Here is a 14,266-nt window from a genome sequence, read left to right as displayed (position 1 = left end):
CAGTGAGTCTGACCTCTTTGCCACCTTCCCAGGGCAGTGGCCATGGCAAGAGCTTTCCACTAAACTAATGCTGGTGGAAATAAATCCATGCTCCTTTCAAAGTAGCAGAAATCAGGCTCTTGGTACCACACAGCCTTCTCTCCCTCCACACTTCAGCTCCGTTGGTCCCTCCCAGTCTTGATCACAATCCCAAATCTCCTTGGGATGATTATCCTGGAGCAAAGTGGGATTTGGGGGCATTTTTAGAGAAACCCTGAGCACCACTTGCCTCCTGAGAGATTCCCAGAGCCCCATCACCCCTCTGAATGCCCCTGCCCCCCACTCTGCACACCCAGCGTGGGATCTGAAGAGAGAGGAGAGGACAGGACCCAGGCGGGATTTATGCTTCTCCGGACTGGTTCTCACGTCATGGGTCTGCCCCAGGGGAAAGGGCAGGTGCGGCCCAGCCCTTCCCTCTGCCTCCAGCTCCGCTTCCCCCGACCTCAGGTGACGCAGCCTGGGGCCTCGACGTGGGATCCTGGGGGGCTTCTGTGAGAAACACTGGACCCCTGGGCTGATGGGGCCTGCGAGATAACCTGGGAAGGGTCCCTACCCATGTGCCGTCCCTCCCACAGCGCAGGGCACTGGCAGGCCCAAGTTCAGAGGGAGATTCTCATGGAGTTCCACCCACCTTCCAATCATCCTCACCCGACAGGGAAAACGGGGAGTAACAGGCTGGGCCACCTGGCAGGGAGTCAGGACACATAGAATCCTAAAAAATACTGGAGCTGACTGTCCCAGGGTCGGAGGTGACCCCACGCAGGGCATTCGCTCTCACTGGGCAGTGCTGACTGCTCGACAGTTCTTCCTTAGAACGGAACTAAAACCGGATTCTTTCTCCCTGCCACCCTTTAAGGGCCTCAGCTCTGTACGATGAGGCTGTACAAACGGGTCTGACTCCAATTTCTGTGGAAGAAACTTCAAGGGCTTTAAGATCCCTGGGGCTTCTCTCTCCCAGCTAAGCTTCTGCAGAGCTGCCCTCCACGAAGCTTCACGGCTTGATTTCAGGATCCCTGCTCATTCTGACTCCAGGCCACAGTCTTGCTGGGATGTGGTACCCACTGTCCTGTCTCAGGATCTGAGCCCCACAGGAGTTGAGGCGGTGGGCTGAGAGCAGCGTGTGAGAAGAGCAAGGAGCGGCTGCCCCTCCCAGCCTCTGAGCTGGAGTCATCAGGAGAGACAAGATACCATCGTTTCTGGGCCCTGCTACCCTCCCAGGGGCTGATTTCCTCTCCTCTGGTCCCTGCAACTCTGGTCTATAGTTTGACAGTTGTGTCTTTCCTGGGGAAGTTATTCACTCTTCTTATTCACACTTGTACCCACTGCTGGTCCCAGGGTCAGTACTCACATGTGCTGTACCCACTGGCAGGAGACAGGGATGTGGGCAGGAAGGGCATTTTTGGTTGGAGAGTGCCTGGGGCCCCAGAGGGCTTGGCCGGCTGTTGGGACCCCCAGCCCTGCCTTTGCCATAGAAGAGTCCTGAGTACTGACCTGAAATACAGGTGAGGGTCCTGCTGCACTGTGCCGGGCATCTAAACTGCAGTGAGGCCGGGGCTTTACAGAGCTCCCTCTCCCCCACAGAAAGCTCTGTGGGCTTGGCAGACTCAGCCACAGCCCAGCACCCCTCTCCTTCGCATCCCATTGGCTCTGCCGGTCATCTGTGACACACACAGCCCCAGAGAGGGGCCCGGAGTCACAAGGCAAAGCACTCAGCTTGTCTTTCCCTAAGTTCTCTGAAGCCTCAGCTTCCTGTCTGAGCAGTGGGGACGAGGGTCCCCACTTCACAGAGCTGTGCAGAAGGAATGGTGTTCGTTTCCGTCACCTTTGTAACTCCAGCATCTAGAAAAGTGTCTAATATATAAGAAATGCTCAGTGGATACTTGCTAATAAATGAAAGAGCACCGAGACGTACAGGGATGCTTAATAAATATTTATTCAATCTGACAAGACAGATGTTCCCACTTTGAGGGGTTCTTAAAAGTTCTCCCCTGCCCTCAAATGCTTCCCCCAATGCCAACCACAGGGCCTGAAAATTCTCCAGTGAGAGTTTATACCAAGAAACACCAAATTCTCCCATCACTTGGTAAGGGTGTTATAATTTCAGAGATCCAAATGCATTAATTAGACCACACGTTGGTAACAGAGATTAGCTCCTCTGGTTAAGTTCTTACTGCCCACAGTCGGTGCAGAGAGCAGTGCCCTGAATACACAGGACTTGGATACCAGACTGTCTACCCAGGAGGGTGCCCTGGGGCCACCCAGCATCTACTTCATCTTCCAGATTGGAGAACTGAAGCCCAGAGAGGGGAGGGGGTTCCCACGCCACACAGCAAGTTGGTGATAAGAGTCAGAACTAGAAGCCAGGTCCCTGACAGCGATGCCAGGGCTCCTTGCACTGCTTATCACGGCTCACTGGGCACTCATCTGATGAGTACTAAGCACCACTCTGGGCGAGAGGCAGATATACACACACAGAAATAATTCCGAGACAGGACAGTTGAGGTCTGTGCTCTCACAGAAGGCTCGTGTCCGCACTGTGGGAGACCCCAGCAGAGACAGTCAATTCCAGGCTGAATCCGCGCCTGCTTCACGGAGGAGATAGTGATATTTGAAGTGGGCCCTAAGAGCGAGCAGGGAGAAGCCAGGAGAGGACATCCTAGGCTGAATAAATAGTACCCATCCTGGCATTTAGGGGCCAGGTGAGTGTGTGGTGAGCTGCCCCTGACTGCTTGTAAACTACAAGAAAAAGGGAAGGGGGCAGAGACAGAGCCCAGAAAGGAGTTAAGGCCAAGCAGAAGGAGGAGGAGGGGTTGGAAGACCAGCTGCCCCACCTCGCTCTTTGGCAGCAGCCTCCCCACACCCCCAGGGCTGCCCTTCCCTTCCACCAATACTAGGTCAACTGAGGAAGGACACATGCCCCCTGCCCCCAGGTCCCTACTTCCAGAGGAAGGGCTGTGCTGCACTTTCCCATAAACAGCCACTGCCGACCGAGGCTTGGAGGGAGGCAGCATCGAGGCCCCTGGGTCTGGCTCTGTCAGGGAACGAGCCAGGAGGGGTCACCCATGTTCCGGATGGGAACATTGAGATGCAGCCTAGGAGAAGCTAGTCAGGGGCACAGCCAAGGTTAACCCAGAAGACAGAGCTACAAAGGCAAGGGGTGACGGAGACTGGCTGAGGGACTGGAAACCTGGGTTCCATGCTTGTCCCAGCCCTGACCTTGTCCCCTAGCAGTGCTGTTTCTCATCAGCCTCTGTCTTCCCTGAGGGGTCACAGGGCCAGGCCGAGACAGGGCTACCGGCGTCACTGGGCACAGCCTTGCTTTCCCACAACCTTCCTTCCTCTGGCTCCCCTGCTCCGCGTCAGAAGCCTGATCACCCTTCACCCACTTAGCTCAGTCCCACGGAGGGATTTATTACTGGCTGCCCTGCCATCTGCCCCACGGTAATAAATTAGGGCAGAGCAGAATCGCAGCCATCCCAAGTGTGGAGCATACAAAAGGAGAAGGGTTCTTCAGTGGATCCCAGAGAGAGCTGGGACACAGGCAAAGCGTGGACCCAGGGGAAGCGTGGACCAGTGGAGCAGAATGCCTCGCTGGGGACTCCTGCTGGTGCTCTGGGGCTCCTGCACCTTCGGTCTCCCCGCAGACACTGGCGCCTTCAGACGGTAACTGGGAGAGAGGGTGGCGGGGGAGAAGGGATCCTCATTTTCCTAACACCTAGGCTTTCATATATGTGATGTCACCCAGTCCTCACGACCAGCAGGGCAGCAAAGTTTATGGTTCCATTCAGAGAGGTCAGGTGACTCGCCCAATATCACACAGCCAGCAGTGGCACTAGTCAAGCCTGGAAGCAGTGTCTTTTGATCCCCGACCAGAGCTTTCACTTCCTGCATAGATCACCGTGCTAGGCAGTGGGGGCACCCAGAGAGGATTGAGACATACTCCCTGCCCCTCAGGAGCTCACAGCCTAATTACTAAGAAGGGCACAGTACGGTTAAGTCTACCAGGGAAGCAGCACAACATAGTGGTTAAATGCAAGGCTTCCAGGATTGGGTAGTCTTGGTTTAAATTCTGCTCCACTAGCAGAGCCAACTAGCTCTGGAACCACGGGCAAGACGCTGAACCTTTCCAGGTCTCAGTTTACCATTTTTAAAACACCTATTTTACAGAGCTGCTTTGAAGACTGAATGAGATACTGCATGTAAATCCCTCAGCCTGGTGCAGGAACGCTGTAAAAACCCAGCTGTTATACTCCAGGGTGGATTATCACAAATGTTAAAAGAAAGGCTTAAGGCAGTCCGAAGGTGGGAGGAGAGAGACCTAACATCCATGTTTGGTTCCAGGCCCTGTGGGAACAAGCAATTCTTGAAGCCTGCAGAAGGGGAGAGGCAGGGGGGTGGGGGGCCTGTGGAGAAAGGGTTTCAGGTTGGGGAGTGCAGATGGGACCAGAAGACCTGAAGGTAAGAGGGCAGGTTTTAATAACAGTAATAGTTGCTAAGTCTGTAAAATGCTGAGGAATTCACAGGATCGTGTCCCATATCTCATCTCAAATCATCCTCCAAACAACTCAGCAGTCCCATTTTGCAGCTGGGGACACTGAGGCTCCCGGAGGTCACAAGTAAGAGGCTGAGCCTGGGCACACACTGGGCCTTTTGTTTCCAAAGCTGGTTTCCCCTGCTCCAAGGCTCATGGAGAGTAGCTGCTGGGGTGGGGGCATGGTGTGAGAGAGCGGGGGGCTTCCCAGCAGCAGCGTGTGCCTGAGCGCGGCCCCACCCCCAGGATAAAGGCAGGGAAAGGTAGAAACATTCTCCCTTGTTCTCTTCAGAAAGAGAAGAAGAATGGAATTGGGCCAAGGTGAAGAGGGAGTCAGGCTTTCAAAACATACTTACAGGAATTTTGCTACCTGCCATGTGCAGGGCATGATGCAAGGCTCTTTGGGAGATCCAAACAGCAGACCCCATTCTCAAGGTGTGTCATTGCCTTTACATACACAAGTGCCTTTTACTTACCGAGCAGTGGGCAGCTTGCTTAATCTGCAAAGTGCTTCTCCGTGGTAGGTACTACCATTCAGTCCATTGTTATAGAGGAGTTAATGGGGGCTCAGAAAAGGCCCAGAGAGGTTAGGTAAATTGCTCAGAATCACGCTGGTAGGAAGGGATTCAAGCATGTCCCCACAACCACTATGCCCTCAGCACCAGGCAGCATGAGGCTGTGCAGTGCTGGCTGTGAGCATCCGGCGAAAACGGAGCAGGAGCCCGAGCAAAGGTGAGGCCACTGTGGAGGGAGTTCATGGGGCGAGCTTCCTGGGGACGGGGGTGCATGCTAGGCTTCGAAGGATGAACGTGCTGGGGTGTGGGGAGGGAAGGGGAAGGGGAGAAGGAAGGGACTTTCTAAAAGGAGAAAGGTAAAAGTAAAGGTCCAGAGAGGAGGTTGTTCATAGTAAATAGTGGAAAATGAGCCCTCCTTGGGGTCAAGCCTTCTCTGCCCCTCCATTTTCCCATCTGTAAAATTACCCAGCTCATGAGATGGCTGAGAATCAAAGAAGATCATAATTGTGAAAATACTTTGTTGAAGAGCAGACTATGTTATGAATTTGACAAGTCATTTCCGTTAAAATATTATACCGACAGGCATGAAAGTTGCCTTCATGTTTGTGGGCATAACGGGGTACACAGAATACACGGGGTGTGAGAAGGAAAGGATAGTGCAAGTACAGAAAAAGAAAGAGGGCTGCAACCCTGGGACCCCCCACCAACAGCTCAGGACATCCTCCAGCCTCTGGCACACAGCCTTCATGTCAGAGCCCAGGGGACCCTATATGGGAAACGGGGCCGATCACACCGCTTTGAATGTCTGCTCCATCGCTTCTGAGGCACCTCACTCCTTATCATAAAGTGAGGATAACGACAGCCAGCTTGCAGAGTTGTCATGAGGGTTACGTGGGTGGGGTGGCGTGCACAGTGTTTGGCACTCATGTGGTGGCAGCTCAGTATGCTGTGAGTTTCCCAGGTCTAATTCTGCCTCCCAAAGGTGATAGGAAAGTGTCAGGACAAGAAGCCGAGGGACTGGCACTGAGGCTCCAGAAGGCACATCTTTCCAAGGACAGGCTGCACAGGCACTCTGGAGAAGCCCACCTCTCCCCCACCGCACCCAGTTCATTCCGTCCACTGCACCCCACAGTCCCGGCTGGGCGCCTGCCCGCAGCATCCCACAGCCCCCACAGGCCACTGAGGGTGTCTGCTGCCACCTGCAGGCCCCGTGTGGCACTGCCCCCTCCTGCCCAGCCTTGAGAGGGGCACTCCCAGCCTTCACCTCCTTAGAGGGGAAGTCAGTGCTGTTTCCTCCTCTGTCTCCTGGCCTGCTGGAGCTCCTTGAAGGCAGTGATGATCTTTATATCTCTAGTATCCAGCACGGTGCAGGCACAGAGTAGGTGTTCAACCTGTGATTATGGAATGAATGAATGAACAAATGGCCTTGCAGTGATAAGGATCAAAATTAGACAACAGGAGGAGTTAGTTGAGGGTTATTTAATACCAGCGTAGGTGACCATGGAGGTTTGTAAATTCTCCTTTAGAGGCCTAAGGGCTCAAGAGTGATTCTTAGGTGCCTGGGCTAAGGTTAGGGGTAGTTGTATCAGAAGCTTCCGGAACTCTACCATTATTATGGGGCAGGACAGAGCCCTTCTACTTTTTCTTACTCCGTCATGGGCCAGGATCTTCCTCAAGAAAATGCCCTCCGTCTGGGAAAGCCTGAAGGAGCGAGGCGTGGACGTGGCCAGGCTGGGTGCTGAGTGGAGCCAGCTCACCAAGACACTCTCCTTTGGCAACCGCACCTCCCCCGTGGTGCTCACCAACTACCTGGATGTGAGTGCCCAGCTCGGTCCCTTGGCCCCCACCACCTGCCCTCTCCTTTTTCTCTTGGGCCTAAGGCTTTCTTTGCCCTTTTTGAGCACCTCACAAAATTCCCATTTCACAGCTGGAAAGCCTGAGGCACAGAGGGCAGGAAGGAGCCCAGAGGCAGGGTCAGGTTTGGCACTCAGGAATCCAGGCTCTGGGCCCCAAGCCCAGGTGTCAGGGGTGGGCAGGAGGGGTGTATGACCTCAGATGCAGGTTTCTGTGACCAGGTTCAGTGCAGCTTGACTACTTACTGCATCAGTGGTTCCTTAAGGCTTGGGGCACCTTCCTGCTTCATTTGCAGTACTTTTATTTTGCCCTCTTGTCTCACCGAGCCTCCCACTTCCTGGGAAGTCATAAGACAGTGCTAAGCCTCCCACCCCATCCCTGCTGGAAAATGGAAGCCCAGAGAGGCTGCATGATCTGCCTCATCTGGCCCCAAGTGCCCAAGGGGGTATCAGGCAAGACCCCAAGGCCCAAGGCTCCCCGAGCCCCTCAAGCCACCTCTTTCTTTTCATCCCTGCAGACCCAGTACTATGGCGAGATCGGCATTGGCACCCCACCACAGACCTTCAAAGTCATCTTTGACACGGGCTCAGCCAACCTCTGGGTGCCCTCCACCAAGTGCAGCCCTCTCTACACGGCCTGTGGTGAGACCCGGGACCTGGGGTGCCTCCTCAAAGCCCCTGCCCTGTCATGCTTGGGCAGTCCCACCTCACACCCAGTTAAATCCCTCCTGCTACCACTTGAGCTGCTTCCTCCCCGCCTCTGCTCCCACTGCCCCTGAGAAGAGAGAAGAAGAAAATGTCCCCCATTTTTCTTATATGGCCACCAAGGTAAAAAAAGCAGGCTCCAGGAGCCCCCAGCCCACCCAGAAAGCCACTTTCTCACTCCTCCTGAGATTGGGAGAGGACTGAATTCTCAGACCCATTCCAGGCTCCTGGGCTTTGCCGTCCTTACCCTCAGTGAACTTACTGAATGCTTACCGTGACCAGAATCTTCTCCCCACCCTAGTGTTAGCAATTACTTTAAAATACTTCATTTGAGACAAAATTCTCAGAGATATGAGCACATTACAGGGGCCCAAGGTACACAGTCCTTGATTGATGAAACACATTTTCCAAGCCTCCAAGCTCAGGGCCACCCTGTCTCTGCACTCAGGCCTCAATACATGGGCCATACCCAGCGCCTGCCCCCGAGCCCCCTGCCTGGGCCTCCCTTGGCCCTGAGCCTATGTCTCCCTGCCAGAGATTCACAGCCTCTACGACTCCTCGGAATCCTCCAGCTATGTGGAGAATGGGACGGAATTCACCATCCACTATGGATCTGGGAAGGTCAAAGGCTTCCTGAGCCAGGACCTGGTGACTGTAAGTGAGGCTGTCCCAGGTCATCTGACCTCCTGCCCTTCTTGTCCCTAGACGTCTCCTGCCACCCTAGGGCCTGTGGTTGGGGAAGGTGCAGGCCAATCCACCGTGGAGCCTGGAGAGCTGAAGAGCACCCTCCCCTGCTACTTCTCTCCAGAGCTGCAAAGCACTGGGGCAGAGCAGACCTGAGCTCCTGGCTCAACCTGGGTGATTTGTGGAGGCCTTTACATCTAATGCACTCATAGGGTTTGTCCTGAGCCCCACAGCCTGCAGTCAAGTAACCTGCCTGAGGTCACCCAGCTCTGACTGGGCTCTTAACTAGACCCTGGACTGAAATCCAGAGTCAGAGTCAGGGTCAGGGGTATTGTCATCCTTATGGTCAGCATCACTTTTGGAGTCAGGCTTAGGTTTTAAGGTCATAGTTGAGTTTAGAGTTTGGGATTAAGGTCAGTCCTGGTTTTCATTGTCACTTGGCCTGTGTCTGATCCTCCTCCATTTCTGGGTTTCTCCAGCTACTGCTCTGACAGAGTTAGGGGAAGGGTACTAATGGAACTGAGAGGAAATCAGTGTGAGCCCTTACTCCCCCTTGTCCGTGAAATTAGGGAAAAAGGAGCATGAAGGGCAGGCCTGGCTGTGCTGGAGAAATCCTCGGCCCATCATGGAGGTAGGGGACCAAAACCCAGCCCTACCGATGTGAAAGCTGGGCCACTGGGGAGCTCCTGGCATCTCTTTTACGACTGCTTGGCAGTACCACCTTCTCAGCCTCTTCCCCTTCCAGTCCCTCTGGACTCTACCGCCTACATGTGTATTAGGAGAGGTGATATGCATGCAGTGTTGATGAAATGGTCTTACCCCAGATCGTCACACCCTAGGGCCTGTGTGTGCCCGGGGGCCCCAGTGTGGAAGCCTAGACCAGACCCTGGCCAGGATACAGGCCGTGGGCTTGGTCTCCTCTGGTCCTTCCTCCAACAGGTGGGTGGAATCACAGTCACACAGACGTTTGGAGAGGTCACGGAGCTGCCCCTGATACCTTTCATGCTGGCCAAGTTTGATGGTGTTCTGGGCATGGGCTTCCCTGCACAGGCCATTGAGGGGGTCACCCCTGTCTTTGACCACATCCTCTCCCAAAGGGTGCTGAAGGAGGACGTCTTCTCTGTCTACTACAGCAGGTAGGCCTGGACTCCAGGGGCAGAGGCGAGGAGAGGGAAGGAGGCAGGAGAGCTGGGAGAGTAGGAAGAGAGTTCTGGGCCAGGATTTTGATGTATTCAGGATCAGGTGGTATTCAATCCATATCTAGAGCTACACTATCCAATATGGAAGCCAATGCTTAAATTAAAATTAATTAAAATTAGGCATTCAAATCCTTAGTCACACTACATATTTCAAGTACTCAGCAGCCACAGTGACTAGTGGCTACCACTTTGGATAGTACAGGTGCAGCACATTTCCATCTTTGTGGAAAGTTCTTTTACTTTCTGTTCAGTTCAGCACTGCTCTAGAACAAGAGGAGAATGCAGGGTGGGGATGATGGGAAGTAAGGCATTGTCGTGACTGGCGGACCTCCCTGTAAGGGCCCTGGCTCCTCTCACATAGACAGCTGACTTCATTCATTCATTAATCCCTTCATTTATCTGCTCATTCACTGATTCAACAAATATTGGGCACTGATATGACAAGCATTGTGCGAGGCTCTGGGGGTACAGCCATGAACACGGTGTACAAGACAGAGTCCCTGCCCTCACAGAGCTTACAGTCCGGCAGGGAAGACAAGAAACATTACAACGTGATGGGCAACAACAGGGGCCATGAGGCTGAAACCCCGTGCTTTCAACTCTAGGCTGAGCTTATGTACAGTTCAGCCAATCTTGGAGAAGCTGCTATCAGCTGTTGAGCAGAAATGTGATCTGCTCTCAGCTGCTGGGTATGAGCTGGAGACAAGAGATCAGAAGGGTGAGAACAGGAGGCCAGTAGCAGTGAGGACAGAGGGGAGGGTCAGTGTCCAGAGAAATCACAGAGATGAAATGAAAAGGAGTGTCTGGTTTGGTGAGAGAAAGGGAGGGATTGAGAAAAGGCCACCAATTGGCTGTCAGGGGCAGTCTTGGGAAGAGGTGTTTTAGAGGCCAGGCAAGGGCAGATGGCAAGCAGTGAAGAGGTGGATGTGTGTCAGGAAGGCAAAGGCAGGTGTAGGCTGCCCTGAGAAATTCGTCAGGGGAGGGAATGCCAGGTGGGGTGCAGACAGAGCTGCACAGAGAAGCAGGGAAAAGAAGGGTGGGTGTTTTTAAATGCTGGAGGATGCCTGAGTATGCTTGCAGGTGGAGGAAGAAGCCAGTGGAAAGTGAGAGGTTGAAAATGTGTAAAAAAAGAGGAGATAACTGAGGGTATAGGAGCCTGGAGGCCATGGAAGGGAGTAGGATCCCAGCAAACAGGAGGAAGGCGGGCCTTGTTGAGGAGAGGGCCTGCCTCTTCCTTTACACTGGGATGAGAAGGAGGGAACATCCAGAGAGATCTTGAAGTGTTGGGAGAGAGGCAGAGGGAAATTGTGCTAGCACATATGCATATGTACTGGATTTATAAAAATGCAATTAATTGCACTTGCACCAATAACGTGCAACCTACACGCTATGCACCCATGTGCATGCACACTTGCCTTCTACTATGAAAGCTGGAAAATCCCATCTCTCTCTCTCTCTTTGTCTCTCTGTCTCTGTCTCTGTCTCTGTCTCTCTCTCTCACACACACACACACATAGAGGAAACCAGCCCTAAGGTAGGCCCTGAGCTTTGGGAGGCATCATGCCACCTGGAGGAGAGGAAAGCAAGGGGCATCAACTTCGGATTGGGCACCAGGAGCCCTGGCTCCAGTCCCCCACTCAGGCAAGTGACTTCAGGCAAGTGACTTCACCTCCTGGTGACTCCATTGTCTGTAGGGTAAAAAGAGTGCGTAATACCCACCCTGCCAAACAACAGGCTGGTGGGGCTCACCTGAAACAAAGTCTTCCTTTCTGCTGTGTCTCTTTCTCTGCAGAAATTCCAAGTAAGGAGATGGAAACCCCCCCACTTGGCCCTGACCCTCCAGAGCACCTGGCCCAGAATCACACATGCCACCTGCCCAAAACTCACCTCAGCAGGCCCAGGCTCCGCTGGATGCCCAAGTTCTCTGCTCCTCCTTCCTGCTCTCCTCATGTCCCTGCCCACCCCCACCCGACAGCTCCCAGAGGCCCATCCCGTGTCCCGTGCCCCTGCGCAGCACACAGCTACCCGAACCCAAGTGAGGGTGGGGCTGATTTGTGTCTTGTTTGCACTCTACTCACTGTCCTTGTGCCTGTTCCTTCTCTGTGACCTCTCTGGGGGTGCTTTATTGGGCGCAGCCAGACTATCCTGGAACCACCTCTGACTGGGCTTGGGAAGGGGCAAGAAAGGTGGAGAAGCGGCATGTTCTGCAGCTCCCTAGCCTTGCCGTCCGCCCCGCCTTCCTCTGCCCCACCCTGCACCTGTGCCCAACTTCCCTTGTTCCTGGGGTTACTGAGTCTCGAGGTTGTGGGTCTCCAAGAGCCTCTGATCTTCCCTTTAGGAATTCCCACTTGCTGGGGGGAGAGATCGTGCTGGGAGGCAGCGATCCCCAGTATTACCAAGAGAATTTCCACTACGTGAGCGTCAGCAAGACTGGCTCCTGGCAGATCAGAATGAAAGGGTCAGGAATCCTCAGCCCTCCTCACTCTCTAAAAATGCTGCTGCTGCTGTGGGTGGGGTCTGGAAGGGGCAGGGTTACCATCCTGCCCTCTCTCCTAATGCAGCCGCTTCTTAAGGTCCAGCCAACATTTGCTCTCTGCCTGCTTCGTCCAGGGATGGGCAACACTGAGATATATGGTTCAGAGGGGAGGGGGCCCACTGAGAGGAAGCGGAGGGTCACTAAGCCACATGCTGAGGGACAGGCAGCACCTTTCTTCTTCCAGCTCACGCATTACCCCTCCTTCACTGCATCACAGGACCGCCAGCACTCCCTCCCATCATCTGCCCTCACTCAGGAAAGCCATGCAGCCTGGTGGTGCCCCATCAGCCTGCTGTCCATCTGTCTGTCTGACTGTGTGGCCTCCCCCAGGGTGTCTGTGAGGTCGACCACTTTGCTCTGTGAGGAGGGCTGCATGGTAGTGGTGGATACCGGTGCATCTTACATTTCGGGTCCCACCAGCTCCTTAAGGCTGCTCATGGAGACCCTGGGGGCCAAGGAGCTGAGCACAGATGAAGTAAGGAGCTGGGAGGGAGGGCGCTAGGGGTGGGGGGAGCATCACCTGGTCCAGGCCCCCAAATGACCCTAGGAAACATTCGGTCCCAAATGAGACCATTTCAGGCCTTCCTCTCCTGCCTCTCACACTCTTCCCATATGTGGCTTGGTCCCTGGGAGAGGGGACTGGGGACTTGGGGACTGTGCCCAGCCCTCTCCAGGAGAAGGGCCAGGCCACAAGCACAGGGCTGTGTCTGCTGGGGGACCTCCCACGCTCAAAGGGGCTCCCTTGACCCTCCCCGCCACCAGTACGTCGTGAACTGTAACCAAGTGCCCGCACTCCCTGACATCTCCTTCCACCTCGGAGGCAGAGCCTACACGCTCACCAGTGCGGACTATGTATTACAGGTGAGGCTCTAGTCTGCCCCTCGGCAACAGGGAGGAAAGGTGGGCAGGGGCCCTCAAAAAGAGACAAGTCGTTATGCACAGATTACCTGCTAGACCAGTTGTTCTCAAACTTGGCTGCACATTAGGGTCACCTGGGAGCTTTTAAAAATCCCCATAATAAGCCACATCCCATACCTATTGATACCTCTGGGGGTGGTACCTGGGCATCAGTGTTTTCAAAACTCCCCAGGGGATTCCAACTTGCAGCCAAATTTGGGGATCACTGTGCTCATCTCCTGATCTCCATTCTCATCAAATGCCCCCGGTAATATTATGCTCCTATACTCTTACCTGCTTTTTATATTCAGTGGGTTTAGAGGTGTTAAATGCCTCGTCTAGGACCAGAAGCTCTGCCAGACTGTAAGCTCCTGAAGGCAGCACTGTGCCTGACGCATTGTTAGCAGCATCCAGCTTAGTGCCTGCATCTCGGAGGGGTGCGATCCATGATGGTTCAAAGGGCCAGGATGTGATGGAGGCCCGGTGTGGATGGGGGACTGGTGGGGGCATGTTGCTGAGGATGGCTGCTGGAGTCAGGCAACGTGGTTATCAGCTGGGCAGTGGGGAAACCCTCTTGTTTCCTGCCAGGACCCCTACAATAGTGATGATCTGTGTACACTGGCCCTCCATGGTCTGGATGTCCCACCGCCCACGGGGCCAGTCTGGGTCCTGGGTGCCAGCTTCATCCGCAAGTTCTACACGGAGTTTGATCGGCGTAACAATCGCATTGGCTTTGCCCTGGCCCGCTGAGGCCCTCTGCTGCCCTGCCGGTCCTGCCCTCAGCTCTAGCCCAGAGCTAGAGCACTCTCTGGGACTCTCCAACCGCTGCCTGTGCTTGTGCCCTCACTCAGGGGCATGGAGCACCTCCTGGATGTGCGCCCTGCCCCCAGCACCAGCTCTTCCCTACTTTGAGGACAAACAGAATAAAGACTTCATGTTCACAACCCCACTGTACCTGGGTTCACTAGGGTTTGAAACAGAGGGAAGCACAACCAAGAGATCATGTGCAGACAGGAACGTGACAGAATGACAAACTATATGTTCACTCACAAGCACAGGTTCCTGCGTGCAGGGAGGATGCCATCCATCTGACATCAGCGGGGTTCGAGTGGAGTTGAAGGTTTACACAACCTTGGGTGGGAAGTTTGCAGAGAGCCAGCCCCTTGAGGACCAGGGCTAGCACTGTGGCAGCGGACTGTGGGCCAGAAAGATGGTCCCAACTCATGGAAGCCAGCCTCAAGCTCAGGCTCTGCGCTCAGGCACTGCAACCCCCCACCCCACATAGCCATTTACCCATGCAGTCTAAA

At 54.4% G+C, this 14,266-nt stretch overlaps 1 protein-coding gene across 2 annotated transcripts; it reads left to right on the top strand.

Moving 5' to 3' along the window:
• The first annotated feature begins 3,542 nt into the window (after positions 1–3,542).
• Positions 3,543–13,903, top strand: REN (renin). 2 transcript variants are annotated; one of them, XM_059939731.1, is made up of 10 exons: positions 3,625–3,702; positions 5,230–5,302; positions 6,750–6,900; positions 7,457–7,580; positions 8,179–8,297; positions 9,267–9,463; positions 11,865–11,984; positions 12,393–12,537; positions 12,825–12,923; positions 13,548–13,903. In XM_059939731.1, exons 2-10 carry the CDS (start codon positions 5,241–5,243, stop codon positions 13,707–13,709), a joined length of 1,179 nt encoding a protein of 392 aa, XP_059795714.1. In that variant the 5' UTR covers positions 3,625–3,702; positions 5,230–5,240; the 3' UTR covers positions 13,710–13,903. The 2 variants fall into 2 exon arrangements, with proteins under 2 accessions (XP_059795704.1, XP_059795714.1); XM_059939721.1 differs by lacking the exon at positions 5,230–5,302 and having other exon boundaries at positions 3,543–3,702.
• The last annotated feature ends 363 nt before the right edge of the window (positions 13,904–14,266 follow it).

The sequence above is a fragment of the Balaenoptera ricei genome, chromosome 1 (genome assembly GCF_028023285.1).
Source record: "Balaenoptera ricei isolate mBalRic1 chromosome 1, mBalRic1.hap2, whole genome shotgun sequence".
Classification (NCBI taxonomy): Eukaryota; Metazoa; Chordata; class Mammalia; order Artiodactyla; family Balaenopteridae; genus Balaenoptera; species Balaenoptera ricei.
This window is presented reverse-complemented; position numbering and strand designations above follow the sequence as displayed.

Bases quoted from the DNA above. Each gene is read 5' to 3' on its own strand.
- REN (XM_059939721.1), top strand. From the start codon at position 3,623: ATGCCTCGCTGGGGACTCCTGCTGGTGCTCTGGGGCTCCTGCACCTTC. The intron at 7,581-8,178 runs GTGAGACCCGGG...TCTCCCTGCCAG, and splicing joins CCCTCTCTACACGGCCTGTG to AGATTCACAGCCTCTACGAC. The intron at 12,924-13,547 runs GTGAGGCTCTAG...GTTTCCTGCCAG, and splicing joins GTGCGGACTATGTATTACAG to GACCCCTACAATAGTGATGA.